Source organism: Chinchilla lanigera, unplaced genomic scaffold, assembly GCF_000276665.1.
Source record: "Chinchilla lanigera isolate Chin_1 unplaced genomic scaffold, ChiLan1.0 scaffold00069, whole genome shotgun sequence".
In the NCBI taxonomy this organism is placed as follows: domain Eukaryota; kingdom Metazoa; phylum Chordata; class Mammalia; order Rodentia; family Chinchillidae; genus Chinchilla; species Chinchilla lanigera.
The window spans coordinates 12199788-12215587 of NW_004955470.1; the positions used below are offsets into that span (position 1 = coordinate 12199788).

The window sequence follows — 15800 nt, forward strand, 5'->3', positions numbered from 1 at the left end:
ATCCTCCAGCCTCAGCCTCTTGAGTGCTGAGATTATAGGCATGCGCCACCACGCCCGGCTATGCTTGTGGTTTGGGAAGTGAATACTTGACTTTAGATTTGTTAAAATGTGAAATACTGTCAGCAGTTAATTGATGAAATACTATACTGCAGCACCTCTCTTCTGCTCCAGTGGAGATAATTGCTTGCTTTTCCCGTAATACGTAGGCTTTGTGACACGTGGAGGCATGGTGCTTTTTGCCAGTTCCCCCCATGTCTCTAACAGTGCCTACTGTATTATAGACCCAGTGAACAAATCCTAAATTTTGTGGATCTTAAGAAAAAGACTATGTTAATTTCTTTTTGAGACAGGGTCTCACTTTATAGTTCAGGCTGGCCTTGGCCCTGAACTCATTATGTAGCCCAGGCTGGCATTGAACTTCGAGCGGTCCTCCCGCTTCAGGTTCCTGAGTGCTGGGATTAGAGGTGTGTGCCACTGTGCTCGGCTTCAAAAAAATTCTTAAGTATAATTCTATAATTCAGATGTAATTACCAGTTTTATGCATGCCTAGTCAAAAACATGCAGTTGAAAATATCCTGCTGTGCAGACTACTTTTAAACTCAGTATATTGATTTCTTCTTCATCTTTGTGTAATCTTTAAAAAATGATAGCTGTATCCTCTTGATCACATTACGGACATAACTTGTGTGAACTTGCATTCTGGTTTGGAATTTATGGAGATAAAGAGCCAGGGTGTGGACTTGGTTTCTTTCCTGAAGAATTCAGTTTTTATTACTACCTCTTTCTCATTCCTCAAGTGTGAAGTGCTGAGCTGTAGAGAATAGTGCCTGACCCAGGGACCCTACAGTGCCTCAGTGGTCCTGAAGCACTTGCTTGCTCTTTCCCCATGGTAGGGAAGAGGGGTTTCTGGTGTACCTCACCTCCCCCAGAAATGTTGGTTTCTGTTTACTTATCTATAAACTTAGATAGCTGTCCACCACGTTTCTTCCCCCACAAAGATATCACATGGTTTTTAAGGTTTCCAAGTATTTCTGATGTCTGTATGTCCTGCTATTTTGAAATTTATTTTGTTTTATGTTAGGAATTATAAAACATGGACTCATGACTTTTAGAATATACATTTTTTCATGCAGTTCTTTTTTATACTCTGTGTGAACACCTACCTTGTTAGGTGTTGTCTTCTTGAGAAAGTACAATATTTGAAAGTGTGAAAAGTAAAACTGTGCTTTTTTTTAATTTTTAGAAATCACTGAAAGGATTTTATTTTGCGAGGCTGTATTATGAAGCTAAAGAATACGATCTTGCTAAAAAGTAAGTGCCAGACTTTGAACATGGTCAGTTTTCGGAAATCATCGCCTTTCCTCATGTTCATGTTCTTTGCAGCAGGAAGAACTGCTTAAGAACATGCTGTGTTTGCCTGTGTGTGTCTGGGAGTGACGGATGTGTCACTCACAGGCTGATGCTGAGCCTAGAATGTGTACTGCTTGCAGGTTGCTGTTTTTATTTGGGTTAGAACATTTCTTGTAAAAGTGGTCCTGGGTTAGAATGAAGTGAAAGCGCTATATTTGAATTTGCTTCTGGTTAGATATATGGGACTTTGGTTAGCTGGAAAAGAAAAATTAACACAAACTTAAAACAGGAGAGTAGCTTATGTGACACATACACACAAACACACACACACACACACCCTGCCCTCCACCCCCGCCCCCGATTGAACCTAGAACAGCGGTGGTAAACCTTGGCATATGTGCTGCAGCGGGCAGTTTGTATCTTTGTCACTGATCTAGGACCTTGCCACACTAGATGAACACTACCACTGAGCTACCCTTCTCAACCCTTTTGGAAGGGTCTTGGTAAGTTTCTCAGGCTGGCCTTGAATTTGTAATCTTCCTCAGGCTCCCCAGTGGCTGGGATTACAGGTATATTGTCACATCCAGCCATAGAAGATCTTTAATGAACTCAGTATGTTGTATGTTCTGGGGCTGTTGCAGTATAGGAGAAGAAACTTGGAGATTGTGATTTCCTGGCATGGCACAGTTTAAAGCCAGAGAGGAGGAGGGAGGTGTTTGCTGGGAAGAGGTTGGGTGCTAGTAAGAGAGGAAATGGCCGCACCTTACCTGACCAGAAGCAATGGGGCTGTTGGCCTTTGTTCCTCATTAATGTGACACTTTTCCTCCTTAGTTTTGATCTTTGGTCTAATGTCTCTTGTGATAACACTGTTACTGAATCGAGAAGACAGTTACTTTTTGTTGTTGTTCCATTAAAGAAGTGGGAATTACCCTGGTTATGGTGATCCACTCCTGTAACCCCTGAAGCAGGAGGATCATGAGTTTGAAGCCATCTTGGAGTACGTGTCCCAAAACAAGTGTGTGTGTGTGTGTGTGTGTGTGTGTGTATGTAGAAATTACTTGTATTTGGTAGTACATAATTTCTGTTCAAGTTTCGCTGACTACAGTAGTTATAAATGATTATTTTTTGTTTAAAGGGTAATGATATATTAGATGTTATTTGGGAAATAATTACCTTTAGTTTTTAGCATTATGCATTATGATAACTTTAAAAATACCATTTTTATGTATATGCGAAACTTGGTAAATATGATCAAGAAGAAAAACACTATATGTTCGTTTCTTTGTGTAGGTAGCACTAGGAAAAGCATTTGGCAGGTGTTGCACTTCATTGTAAAATGAGTATGTTGTCAATGCTATGTTTGTGTTTTAAGTATGATCTGTTTCTATGAGTACTATTGAGTCATCTGAATATTCTCTAATAATTATAGTCAATAATTCATTGTTTTTGTATTACTACTTAAAAACAGATACGTATCTTCGTATATTAATGTGCAAGAGCGGGACCCCAAAGGTCACAGGTTTTTGGGTCTTCTTTATGAAGCAGAGGAAAATGCTGACAAAGCTGTTGAATGTTATAAGGTAATTATTGGATTAAAAGAGAACCTTTATACAGTCAGACACATGATGCCAAACTAATTCATGTAACCAATACTTTAGGTATGTATTGTGGATGTCATGAAACAAGCATTGCATGATTCAGCGTGGGAGGCAGTTTTGATTTGGCCCACAGTACACTGTACTTTAACACTTCAAATTTAAGTCTGACAGTTGGAGATGCTATTCGTGTGTGTGGTTTGCATTCACCTAATTACAGGTCTGATATTCGCTTGATCAGTTTCCATAACATTCCAGGATCATTTAATTTTAACTTTGAAAAAACATGTTGTCATCTAGGAATAGAATTTTTAATGGTTGCACTGATTTTTTTTTTTTGACCTTTGTATGACTCTAATGCAGTTTTTATTTTTAAATGTTTTCCCCCGTATTAGCGTTCAGTGGATTTAAACCCAACACAAAAAGATCTTGTGTTGAAGATTGCAGAGTTGCTGTGTAAAAATGATGTTACTGATGGAAGAGCAAAATACTGGGTTGAAAAAGCAGCAAGACTTTTCCCTGGAAATCCTGAAGTTTATAAGTTAAAGGTAAAAAGACAAATCAGAAGGTACAAAAGGAGAAAACTGTAGTTGTTCATGCTTTGAGTTCCAGCCCTGAGGAGCTGTGTCAGGAGAATCGTGAGTTGCCAACCAAACTAGTCTACACAGTGAGCTCGAGATCGGCCTGGAGCACACACGCCTGGTGGGACCCTGTCTCAGAGAACAAAAACAAACCTCTTTAAAAGCTTCCTGAGCATCTTTATTGGGCACTGATGTGCATTACAAGGGATACCTCAGTTACTTTTCTAGAGTAATACTTCAGAGAATTTACAGTTTTGCAGTCAATGATGGAGCTGTAGTTTAAATTAAGCTCTGTTGGGGCTGGCGATTTAGCTGAGTGGCATAGCGCCTGCCTGGCAAGCGCAAGGTCGTAAGTTTGATTCCTGGTACCAGGAAAAAACCCAAAAAATCAAGCAAGCAAGCAAGCAAGCAAGCTCTGTGTGGTATAAAACTTTATAAATCTTCTAGTAACTTTAAAAATGGAAAGGTTTATCTCATGGACAAAGAGATTATGAAACAACTGATAAAAGATTTTAATGTTGGAACTAATTACTAAAAATTATAGGAAATTGTTGCTGATTGTTACTTTTTTTTCAGTAAAATATGGTTTACCAGGAAGCTTTTGGAGAAGTTCTTTCTTGATATATTTGGCATACATTTAAAATGTATAGTATTAAATAGTGTTAAAAGTGTAATGCAGATGTAATTATATAGTGTTAAAAGTGTAATGCAGATGTACATTGTTAACATACATGGAGAGTAATGAATAAATCACAGATTATATTTTTTATCTGTCTACCCAATTGTCTTGCATGTTTCTGGTAAGGGTTTTTAAAAGGTTTTGTTTTGAAATGCAGTTCGTAATGATGGTGTTCTTTTTTGAAAAATATTTTAACATATAGCCAGAGGCCAGTGCTTCTCTTACAGGTATGGAGGGGCCAAGTCTAAGTTTATGGACTGGTCCAGAGGGGGAGAAGGAATGAAGTGCCAAGCATTCGGGGGCGTGGCCTCTTTAGGCAAAGGCTTCAGGGCTTGGATCGGTGCAGCAGGTCAGGCAGCAGGGCATACGTACCTTTTTAAGGAAAAGATGAGGTTGTAAGTGAAAGTGAGGGTGAAGGAAGATGTGGAACGTGGAGGTACAAAGTGATCATTTCAGGGGATGGAGAAAGTGAGGCTGTTGGAAGTAAAGTAGTGTTTTGCTGTAGGCAAAATGAGTCTGTGTTGGAGATAATGAAAATGAAATCAACCTGGGGTTTGAACTTTCCCATTGTGCTTTACCTTACCCAGTTGTCCAGCTGTTAGTGTGCAGGCCCAGAAAAATGAGATAGCGGGTTTATCTAAGGGAAGGTAGCGCGAATTGGTTGACACAATCACCCAGCAAGTGGTAATCATGACTTCCAAGGGTCATTACATTTTAGCTTGACAGAGAAGTGTGAATGTGTTATGGATAGTTAGAACGTGGTGTGTACTTGAATGGCTGTTCATGCGATAGAGGAAAGTGTATGTGGCAGTGAGGGCACAGGGGTTCCAGGGAGGTGGAAGAATTAAGAAGAGGGGTGGGTGAACAAAACACAGATTTCTAAGGCGGTCATTGTTGGGTGGATGGAGGAGGATGAGGTTGGAGTGAAGGGTCAGGTCACTGGATAGGAAGTAATAACAACTGAGTGGCTAAGCTGTTATGTCTTGTGTGTCTCAACCGCCAATCCCAGTGCGGGTTGTTGGAGATGCAGTGATTTATCCCAGTTTTGCCCCCAGAAAGGTTCACGCAGTGTATTGGGAGGGGAGAGGCGGCACTGAGGAGCAGGTAGGATGCAGAGCCCATCTCTGTGTGTAGGCGAGGAGGGCAGTGTTGGGGCAGAGGTGGTGGGGCGGCCATGTTGGCTGAGGCAGGAGGTGAAGCAGTGCTTTGAGAGGATGATGAAGATGACAGAATCGTTTTTAGCTTCTGAGCTGAGGGACTGAGAGCAGAGAGGTACAGAGGGGTTTGGAGCTAAGCCTCTCCTGTGACTGGGACTGAGGAGCCTCAGCTTCTGGTGGGGCTTGAGGTGTGGGTGCCTGGGACAAGAGCAGCATGGTCTCGTCTCAGGTGAATGTGGGCAGCCACGGCTACTGCAGGACCCCACGTGCTCCTCTCCACGTCAGGTTCTTGGGGCTCAGCTTGTGGGAGCAGCACTGAAGGGGCTTGTGAGGTAAGGAGAGTGGTACTCGTGCCACCTTCTGAAGCTAGTCAGTGTAGTGCTGGGCATGGCCTGCGTCGTGTTTAGAACTGCAGGTGCTCCTACGCCAGCTCAGTGGTGGTGAGGCTATGGCATGCATGCAGCAGCAGGCTGTCTGTGTCCTTGAAAGCTCTGGAAGGTTTGCCATCACTGCTCTAAGGTAATGTTTTTTTCCCTCCCGAATAGGAGCAGCTTTTAGATTGTAAAGGTGAAGATGGGTGGAATAAGCTTTTTGACTTGATTCAGTCAGAACTTTATCTAAGACCTGATGATGCCTACATGAATATCCGGCTAGTGGAGCTGTATCGTTCAAATAAGAGATTAAAGGATGCTGTGGCCCACTGCCGTGGGGCAGAGAAGCATACAGCTTTGCGTACAAATCTGGAATGGAATTCGTGTGTTGTACAGACCCTTAAGGTAGGTGAAGGCCACTGGGCACAGTGTGTGTACTGCAGTGTAGCGCCCCCCAGCTCTTGAGCCACATTCAATTGTGTAAATGAAACTGCACCAGATAATTTCAATTTATAATGAATAGATTTGGGGAGATAGTATGACCAATATACACATATTTTTGGTGTTTTGAAGGCTGGTATAAAAACCAGTAGCGTTTTAGAAATGTGATAGGAGTAGTTCAGGCATTTTGTTGGAATAAAATAATTTCCCAAAATTTGATTGTTGTGTAACTTACTGTTCTTTCCACAAAATAGGAATATCTGGAGTCTTTACAATGCTTGGAGTCTGACAAAGGCGACCGACGAGCAGTCAGTAAGGACTTGCTCCTGGCCCATACTAGCCTGATGCTCCTCACGCTTTCTGCCAGAGATGAGCAGGAGGTCAGGGAACTGCTGGAGAGGTATGTGGGCTTGGAGGAGGGGTGGTAGCACAAACAGGTTTCCTTTTTGCAGTGTTGAGTTATTTGGTCTAAACTTACTGAGAACATCATTATTTCTATAATGTACCCAGGAGTTAGAGTTAATACAGTGAAATGCTTGGAGGGAATCATATTTTACTTCGATTGGGATGCTGTAATAAAGTTTTGTGTGACTTTGATTTTCAGACGACTCTTAGTTTAATTTAAATTAACTTTATAGGTAAATAATCCATTTCGGCACGCTTAATAGATAGGCATTAAAAACGAATATTTTTGTTATACCACATTTTATTATTATTATTCTTGGGGGTTTTTATTTGTTTGTTTGGAGACAAGGTCTCACTGTGTAGTTCAGGCTGACCTTGAACTCAGTGTGTAGCCCAGGCTGTCCACAGTGATTCTCCTACCTCAGCTTCTCAAGTGCTGGAATCACAGATGTGCACCACCATGCCTAGCCACATTTTATTTTATTTTTTTAAAAAAGGGTAACTTTGAGTGAAAATCGGGTAATAGTTCTTCATCTCTTATCGGAGGCTAGGTTCAGATGTACAGGTGTAAGCACTTAGTATCACTAGTATTTCAGGAAACACTGTTTTGCCTTAGAAACAAAATAAACATAAGGTATGATTTTCTTTCTCCTGAAACTCTGATTTTATGAAAATGAATTCCATCAAACAAAAAACATCACTTTGACTTGGACAGAGGTGTGAGTTTGGAGCAGGGCTGATGAGCACTCATGGCCATCTGTGGCCTGCTGCCTGGTCTTGGGACTTGGGGGTCCTTGGTAGCCTGGGTCTCTGTGATGAGTGGGGGTGGCTGTTTGCACACTGCAAGAGCAGTGGAGTGGCTGTGACAGCAACTGCAGCTGTAAAGCCAGATCATCTGACCCTTAGAAACGTTCTACTGATCCATGGTTCACACTGTTTATTTCAGAATACTTCACTGAAGTGTTATAGGATTAGGTAGTGGTTTTGAAAATTAGTTTCCTGGGGCTGGGGATTTAGCTCAGCGGCATAGCGCCTGCCTGGCAAGCACAAGGTCATGAGTTCAGTTCCTAGTACTGGAAAAACAAACAAACAAACAAACAAAAAAAATTACTTGGTTTCCTGATGATATAGGGTGCAAGGCCAGTGTCCAAAAGAAGTAACTTTAACTTTTAGATGATACAGTATTTAGGATATTTTATTTCATATAGTTTGTATTTTCAAAGTTTTTGGTCATAAGATCCTCATATCCTTTAAAGAGCCCCCAAAATCTGTTTTTAATGGGTTATTACTATTAGTATTTATCATACTAGAAGTTAAAACTGAGAAATTAAAAAAATACTGAGTGTAATGGGCTTCTATTTTTCAATAAATTAACAATAACAGCATTTTTATGAAAGATAATTTTCTAAAACAAAGCAGCAAGGGTAGTGCACTGTTTTGTATTTTTATAATCTCTGTAGTGGCTGGGTTCATGGAGCTCACTTGGGTTCTCGTCACCTTAGTCATTCTGTTAAACTGTTACATGTCTTGAGGTCTCTGGCAAGTTCAGTTACACATACATGGGAAAATAAAAGAGTTTCTGAAAAAAAAAAAAAGTGAGTATTAATGTGAAAACAAGTGAGGCCTTGTGGATCTCTTGAAGGTCTTTGAGAACCCCAGATATTCCCAGATTCACTTGTTAGAAGAAATCCCTGTTGCACTTGATTGCTTTATTATAAGCTACTTTATAAGCTTTATTATAAGCTGCTTTGTATTTTTCTTACAAAGTGAAGATTCTGAGGTTCATGAGGATTTAGAAACAGTAATTAAAATATAGACTACAAATAGTGGAAAGAAGTATAATTTAACTTTGTACTTACCTCTATGCTAAGAAGAACAATTATATTGATTCTCAAATATCTGTCAGTTATTTACTGTACTTTGGAAATGGCATTTGTGATTTGAGAAATTTCAGCTTTCACTTAATTTATGAAACCATATGGATCGAGAAGAAACTGGAAGATAATTTTTCAACTTGACCCTAGTTTATACAAAATACTATCTGTAATCTCTGATTTGTATTGTTTTGTATCTTTTGTATGATTGGAGGGCTGGAAATGACTATTTTGGAATGAGATATTCTAGAGATTGGAAGTATGCAGGATAAAAATGAGTACTAAATGGTTCATAACTGCTCAAGTAGAGAATAAGAATTAATAGGCCTTCTGGTGTAGAAGCTGAATCTTGGAAAAAAGCTTTTATTTCGAATTGACTGTATGAAGCCAGTTATTTGTGATGCAGTAAATGTTGACTGCTGTTTGACTTTTTAATATTACAGTTTTGATAGTGTCCTTCAGTGCGTGAAGCCGTCGGTGGGGGGCAATGATGAGTTGTCGGTTGTCTTCCAAGAAGTGAAAGGACATTTCTACCTGCACGCTGGCTCCCTGCTGTTGAAGATGGGTCAGCACAGCGACATCCAGTGGCGAGCTCTCTCTGAGCTGGCTATTTTGTGCTATCTCATAGCATTTCAGGTGAGCCTTTTCCAGTTCAGGTACAGGTGACATTCCACCAAGACTTGTCATGTTCTCATGGAGGTGTGCTCTGGAACATAATGGACATATGTGAGAAAGTCTGTAGAATTAAAGTTGAAATGAAAGTCAAGTTGATAGGTTAAAAATAACAAGGCGTACACAGTACTGGTGAGGCTGGTGAGACAGGTATATAGCGTTGTGTATTGTTGTAACTTGTCTTTTTTGTTTGTTTGTTTTTGTCTTTTTGAGACAGGGTCTTGATATGCAGTTCAGGCTGGCCTTGAGCTCACTTTGTAGCCCAGGCTGGTCTTGAACTCGCGAGGATCCTCCTGCCTCAGCCTCCCAAGTGCTGGGATTACAGGTGTGTGCCACCACGCCTGGCAAATTTAAAGACCAGTTTGAAGAGTTTGATATTTGTACTCTACCATTGCCGGGGACTTAATAATAAAGATATTATTTCAAATATAGATAAAACTTAATTAAAAATGTGTATATGATAAAGATAATAAGCACATTTTTGTATTCCTGATTACCCTTTTAACACATTCACATGAAAACACACAGATATATATTGCCTGTTTGTAACATGAATGTGATTGGTGACGTTGTTGTTTCTGTTCATCGAGACAGGGTCTTGTCACGTAGCCCAGATCCTCCTGTCTCAGCCTCCCAGATGCTGGATTACAAGTGTACCCCACTACGCCTGGTGGTGTTCATCTTTAAAAACAAGGCCTTTCCTCTACAAAGACAGTAGCAGGAGGAAAATAGGACAGAATCCTGGCTCATACCACTTTCCTAATGCATTTTTTTGGTTTTAGTGTCTTTTTTTTGAGACAGGGTCTTGAAATGCAGTTCAGGCTGGCTTTGAACCCACAGTGGAGCCCAGGCTGGCCTCAAATTCAGGGTGATCTTCCTGCCTCAGCTTCCTGAGTGCTGGGATTACAGGTGTGCACCACCCCACCTGGCTTTTCAAATCTTTATTAGTGTTCGCAGTGCAGAGTGACGGGGTTGGTATATGTACATAGCACATCTTATTCTTTCAGTCCCCTCTCCCCTCCTACTCCACCTCTCTTATATTACTTTTGAAGTGAAAAGAAGTATGCAGTCTTCCAAAAAAGCATTAAGAGACTTACAAAAATGATTATTAGCATTAAAGAATGAATTTTTTTTTTTTTTTGCTTGCGGGAGGAACAAGAAAGTATTCATTAATTTCCACAGAAGCATCCTTCTGGTTCATGTGAGATCTTTTCTGAAACACCATCACTATTCACCTTCACAGTGTTCTGTGCTGTTACCTGCTTAGTAGAACTTTTTAGATTCATAGGAGTGTGGTACTGGGGCTTGACCTCATGACCTTTACTCTGAGCTACATCCCCAACCTTTCTCTCTCTTTCTTTCTTTTGTTCGTTCTTTTGTTTGTTGGTTCATTGGTTGTTTCTAAGTCAGAATCTCACAAAGTCACGAATTTGCCTTTCCAGGTTGGGCCCAGATTTGGTTCTTCTGCCTCCCAGATTGCTAACAGGCTATGCCACTTCGCCACACTTGATAGGGAATCCATTTAATAGTAAAAGTTGTTAAAGTCATTGAGAGTCAGTAATTTACGTAAACATTAGTTTCTTGCTTTTTATAGATATTCTCAAGTAACAGAAGTTGTTTTTTTTTTTTCAAAGTAGTTCAGGCTGGCCTTGAACTCACTGTGTAGCCTAAGCATAAAAAAAGGTTGTAAGCTGATAGTTTGGTAGATAGTTAGGTCAGGTGAACTACTTTTATGTAGCATTTTCAGACTCATCAGAGGACTGCTGTGTGGTTCCTCAAACTTCAGGCATTTCACAGTACCTTGAGCCCTACCTTTAGTTAACACATTTTTGGGGGGTGGGTGGGGTCCAGTACCGGGAATCAAGCTCATGACCTTGCGCTTGCCAGGCAGGTGCTGTGCCACTGAGCTAAATCCCCAGCCTCCCTACCTTTAGTTAAGATGAGAGGACTTGGAAATGCTTAGACTGAGTGCATTCATAAGTAGTTACCTAGTCACAAATTTAGGTGTTGCATAATTCTATAAAAGCAACCAGATGAGGTCAGTTTGAAAACGTAATTATTTTATGTGCTTTCTTTGTGTGCTGTTCTCAACATGTATAGGTGACAGTGTGATGTGTTTAAAAAACTTAAAGGTAAAAGAATAAGTCAGTAACATTTTTGATATTTAGAAGCAAAAGTTTTTACGTTTCACTTTTTTTTGCGACAGGGTTTCACTATTCAGTTTAGGATGGCTTGAACTCACTTTGTAGCTCAGCCTGGCCTTGAATTTATAGCAGTCCTCTTGGCTCAGCTTCTCATGAGTGCTGGGATTACAGGCGTATGCCACCACAGCCAGCTTGTTCTACTCATTTTGAAAAATTAGTATTTTAGCCCACAGGGTGGTACACGCCTGTGCTCCCAACACTGGGGAGGCTAAAGCACGAAGGGAAGATTGCTGTGCATTCAAGGCCAGCCTGGACTACATAGTGAGACCTTGTCGAAAAGGAAAAGAGAAATATTAGTATCTTTGGAAAACAAATTATTACATGGCGCTGCATTCTAGTGATGCATAAGAGTACATTGTATGTGTAGTTTCGTGTGTGTGTGTGTGGGGGGGTGGTGGTGGTGGTGGTGGTTGTTGTTTGAGACAGAGTTTCGCTGTGTAGCCCAGGCTGGCAGTGAACCCGCAGTAATCTTTCTGCCTAAACTTCATGAGTGCTGGGGTTACAAGGGAGTGCCACTATGCCCCACAAAGTGTTAGTTTTATTTTTGAGACATACTACTCACTATGTAGTCCAGGTTGGCGTTGAACTCACTGTGTAGCCCAAGCTGGTCTTACACTCTTGCCTCAGCCTCTTGGGGCCTTGGATTACATGTGTGCACCACCACACCCAGTGTAAGAGTATATTGTGAAAACTTTTTACCTTCATTCCGTAATCTTTGCATCTCTAACCTGGAAGAACTGTTACTCCTTTCTTGTGATTCTTCAAAATAATTTACACTCCCAGCCCAGGAAATATTTTGTGTATCTATTAGCAGAACATACATATCGCTTCTCCTTTGAAAAAAGTAGAGAACATTTTGAACATCCTATTTACTTTATTTCTATGAACTGTTTCATCTCATTCTTTCTACATTAGTATGTAGAGAGCATTCTCACTCTTTTGATGTTTGTGTGTTATTTCATTATATAATTATACAATTATATACAATGTGTGTTATTTCATTATACAATGTTTCTTGTTGGGTTATTTGCCTGGGCTTAAACTAAGGCATCAGTTAGGTTGCTTTTACTGTTTGCTTTTCTGCTTCAAATAAGTCAGCAGCAAACCTTGTGCTGTTTTCACTTGTGGAAATTGATAAGTAGGCTAAATCCCTGAAAGAATTGGAAGATCAGAATACAATATATGTAAAAATTTATAAATCTTAGAGCTCTTGGAAATTTCCTGCCTTACAGGAATTATACCAAGTTATACTTCCACCAGTACTTCAAGTTATGAGAGGTGGTGAGGATGTAGCTTGTGATAGACTGATTGCTTAGCATGCATAGCGCCTCGGGTTTGTTCTCTAGCACCCCACTACCTCCCACAAAATTGTGGGAGGCTGAGGCAGGAGGATTAGCACTTCAAGCTTAGATGGGGCAATTTAGCAACTTAAGTAAGACCCCATATCAAAATAAAATACTATTTAAAAAGACTGGGGATATAGCTCAGTCCAAAAGCTCTAGGCTCAATCTCAGTACTGAAGAAAAGTGCTCTGTTCATTCATACTTTAGAGGTTGGGCTCCTTGGTTCCCGTTTGTTTGCACTGTTTCCTTTTTTGTTGTTTTGGTACCGGAAGTTGAACTCAGGACCTTGCGCTTGCCAGGCAGGCGCTTGTGCCACTGAACTATATCTCCAGCCCTGTTTGTACTGATTTCTAATCAAATTTAATTACTAGTTAACTTTATTCATTATCAAAATTCATTATCAAAAAATGATGTAATAGGAATATCTGTTAGAAGTTTGAAATTTGGGGGAAAAAAGAAATTTGAGTACCACTAAATTAAGATTTTTTTATTCTAAAATTTTCAGGTTCCAAGACCAAAGATTAAATTGATAAAAGGAGAAGCTGGACAAAATCTCCTGGAAATGATGGCCCATGATCGTTTGAGCCAATCAGGTAATAGTGATGTTTTCATTGATTGAATATAAGACAATAAAGGAGAATTATTACTAGAGCACATCTTATTTTGTTTGTTTTTTTTTCCGGTACTGGGGATCGAACTCACAACCTTGCACTTGCATGGCAGGCCCTGTGCCGCTGAGCGAAATCCCCAGCCCCCTAGAGCACATCTTAATGTTAAAAATCTTTCTATCCAGGAGATAATCTGTCATGGTTACTTGTTTGTTTTTGGTATGTTAGATAAGGGCAAAGAGGTGCAGAAGGGATGAGAAGAAATGGTACAGTCTTTAAAAGGAACAAATATTTGATACTATTTGCTTTTGGGCGGAAGTCACTCCTTAACCCTTTCTTTATGGAGCTAGTAGAAGCTGCACCCTAAGTATTTCAGAGCACTTTCGTTTGCCAGCTATTTAACACCAGCTACAGTGCTGTGGGCGATACACACATAGAGATGCAGCTGTCTCCTAAAGAGCTGAGAAGGACGCTGCTGTGCACACGTCCTCTTAGGTGCTGAGAACTGTGAACGTATTCTCAGCTTGGTGGCTTGGGATAGTGCCTGTGGGGCTGTACATGCTGCCTGAGCTTCTGCTATAGTGGGGACTTCAGGGGAGGCCAGGAAGCCAGGGAATGAAGTAGTAAACTAAAGAGACATACTTCTTTCTGGAAAACGGATTTGGTGTAATGTTGGTAGATTTCATGAAGAGCACGAAGTGGTATTAAGTCCGAGTTGCTGTAAGCTTTGGTCTCGCCTGAGGCTGTCAGAGAGCCTGGTGCACCTGTCTCATGGCCCACTCTGTTGGAGGGACTTAGTCCTTGGAGTGACTTCTTTTGTATCTTCTACCTTCGCACAGTCACCGCAGTTGGCAGGGTGTCACACTGAGTAAGGTCAGCTGTCGGTCTGGGCATTCAAGTTTACTAAGACAGCAGTAGTGTGGTGGTAGTCAGACCTGACTTAGCAGCAGCACTAACCCCAGGAGGGTGTGTGTGTTTGAACAGCTTGGACTAGTTCACCCGCCGGTTGTGCATCCATCCTCACAACCCAGTGCCCATTTGCACTTAGTCCCCATTTTCCCTGATCTGCTTGGCCTTGGGCAATCACTGATCTGTCTTTAAAAACCAATTGCAGAGGGGCTGGGGATTTAGCTCAGCGGCAAAGCGCCTGCCTGGCAAGCGCAAGGTCGTGAGTTCGGTTCCCGGTACTGGAGAAAAACCAAAAACCAAAAAAAAAAAAACAAAAAACCAATTGCAGATATTTTCTATAATAATGTAGTATGTGGACTTTTGTGATTGGCTTCTTTCACTTAGCATGTTTTCAGGCTTCACCCATGTTGTAGCATGTATAAATATTTATATAAGGAGTGCGTTTAAAATAGATTCCTCACCCCAAATATATATAATTAAGAAATGTCTGAGAGTGAGGCCTGGAAATAAATACTTCTTAAAAGCTATTTAGCTGGGTGTGGTGGCGCACACCTGTAACCCCAGCACTCTGTAGGCTGAGGCGGGAGGGTCATTGGAAATTCGAGACCAGCCTAGGCTACACAGTGAGCTCAAGGCCAGCCTGAACTGCATAGCCAGACCTTGTCTCAAAAAAAAAAAAAAAAAAAGTGCTATTTATTTGTTTGAGACAGGGTTTCACTGTGCATTTTAGGCTGCCCTGGAACTCACAGCAGTTCTCTTGCATCAGCGCCGCAAGGGCTGGGATTACAGGTGTGCACCACCACGCCCAGTTTAAAAGCTCTTTAAAGGATCGATCTGGTCTGCCAGGGTTAGAAGTCAGTGTATCAAATCAGAGAATTAGAACTCTGTCCTACTACTGTCTGGTGGCTGCTTAACTTCTACAGTTTTCTACAATGCAAATACTTTCGGCATTTTTCATTCACGTTTCTCTTCTAGGTAGGCACAGGTGATGTTCAAGCTGTATTGTGTTCATTTCTGCATCAGCACTGTTTTTCTCATCCTGTTGGGGTTTAGGGTTGGAGAGTGAGGTCTGAGATAATTATGTGATTTCCTCCTTGGGTGTATACATGAAGCAGATGTGAGTAACTACAATCTGCTTATCATAAAATGATGGAAATAACTTGATTTTTTTTTTAGGGCACATGTTGCTAAATTTAAGTCGTGGCAAGCCGAATCTTATAAAGGAGATTGTGGAATCTTTTGCCAATAAATGTGGGCAGGCTGCTCTGTACGATGCTCTGTTTTCTAAGTCTCCGAAGGAGAACTCTTTCCTCGTTAGTGATGACATCGGATACATTGATGTGCGAGCGCCGGGGCCTGATGAGTTGGCTAGATACGATATTGGTAAGTTGTGCCTCAGCAGAAATAGTCCTTTTATATTAGGAAAACAAATTGCCCATAATCTCATTCCCCAGGAATAATGGCTTAATGTCTTCCTGTGTTCCTTTCAAGTTTTTTTTGGGGGGGTGGTTAAAATGTGTAATATATATACGTCTACAGTCACACAATAGATGTATAAATATACATATAAATATACTATTGTCTTGCTTTCATAACAGTATATTAATACAG

The 15800-nt window shown here is 40.8% G+C and overlaps 1 protein-coding gene across 3 annotated transcripts in view; it reads left to right on the plus strand.

Moving 5' to 3' along the window:
* The window catches only part of Ranbp2 (RAN binding protein 2), a 67312-nt gene that overhangs the window by 19362 nt on the left and 32150 nt on the right, over positions 1-15800 (plus strand). For all 3 annotated transcript variants that reach the window (XM_005400808.2, XM_005400809.2, XM_005400811.2), the window contains exons 2-9: positions 1244-1311; positions 2819-2930; positions 3341-3493; positions 5908-6138; positions 6429-6574; positions 8897-9089; positions 13178-13265; positions 15366-15572. In XM_005400808.2, the coding sequence (XP_005400865.1) occupies positions 1244-1311; positions 2819-2930; positions 3341-3493; positions 5908-6138; positions 6429-6574; positions 8897-9089; positions 13178-13265; positions 15366-15572 (1198 nt within the window). The remainder of the gene's footprint in view (positions 1-1243; positions 1312-2818; positions 2931-3340; positions 3494-5907; positions 6139-6428; positions 6575-8896; positions 9090-13177; positions 13266-15365; positions 15573-15800) is intronic.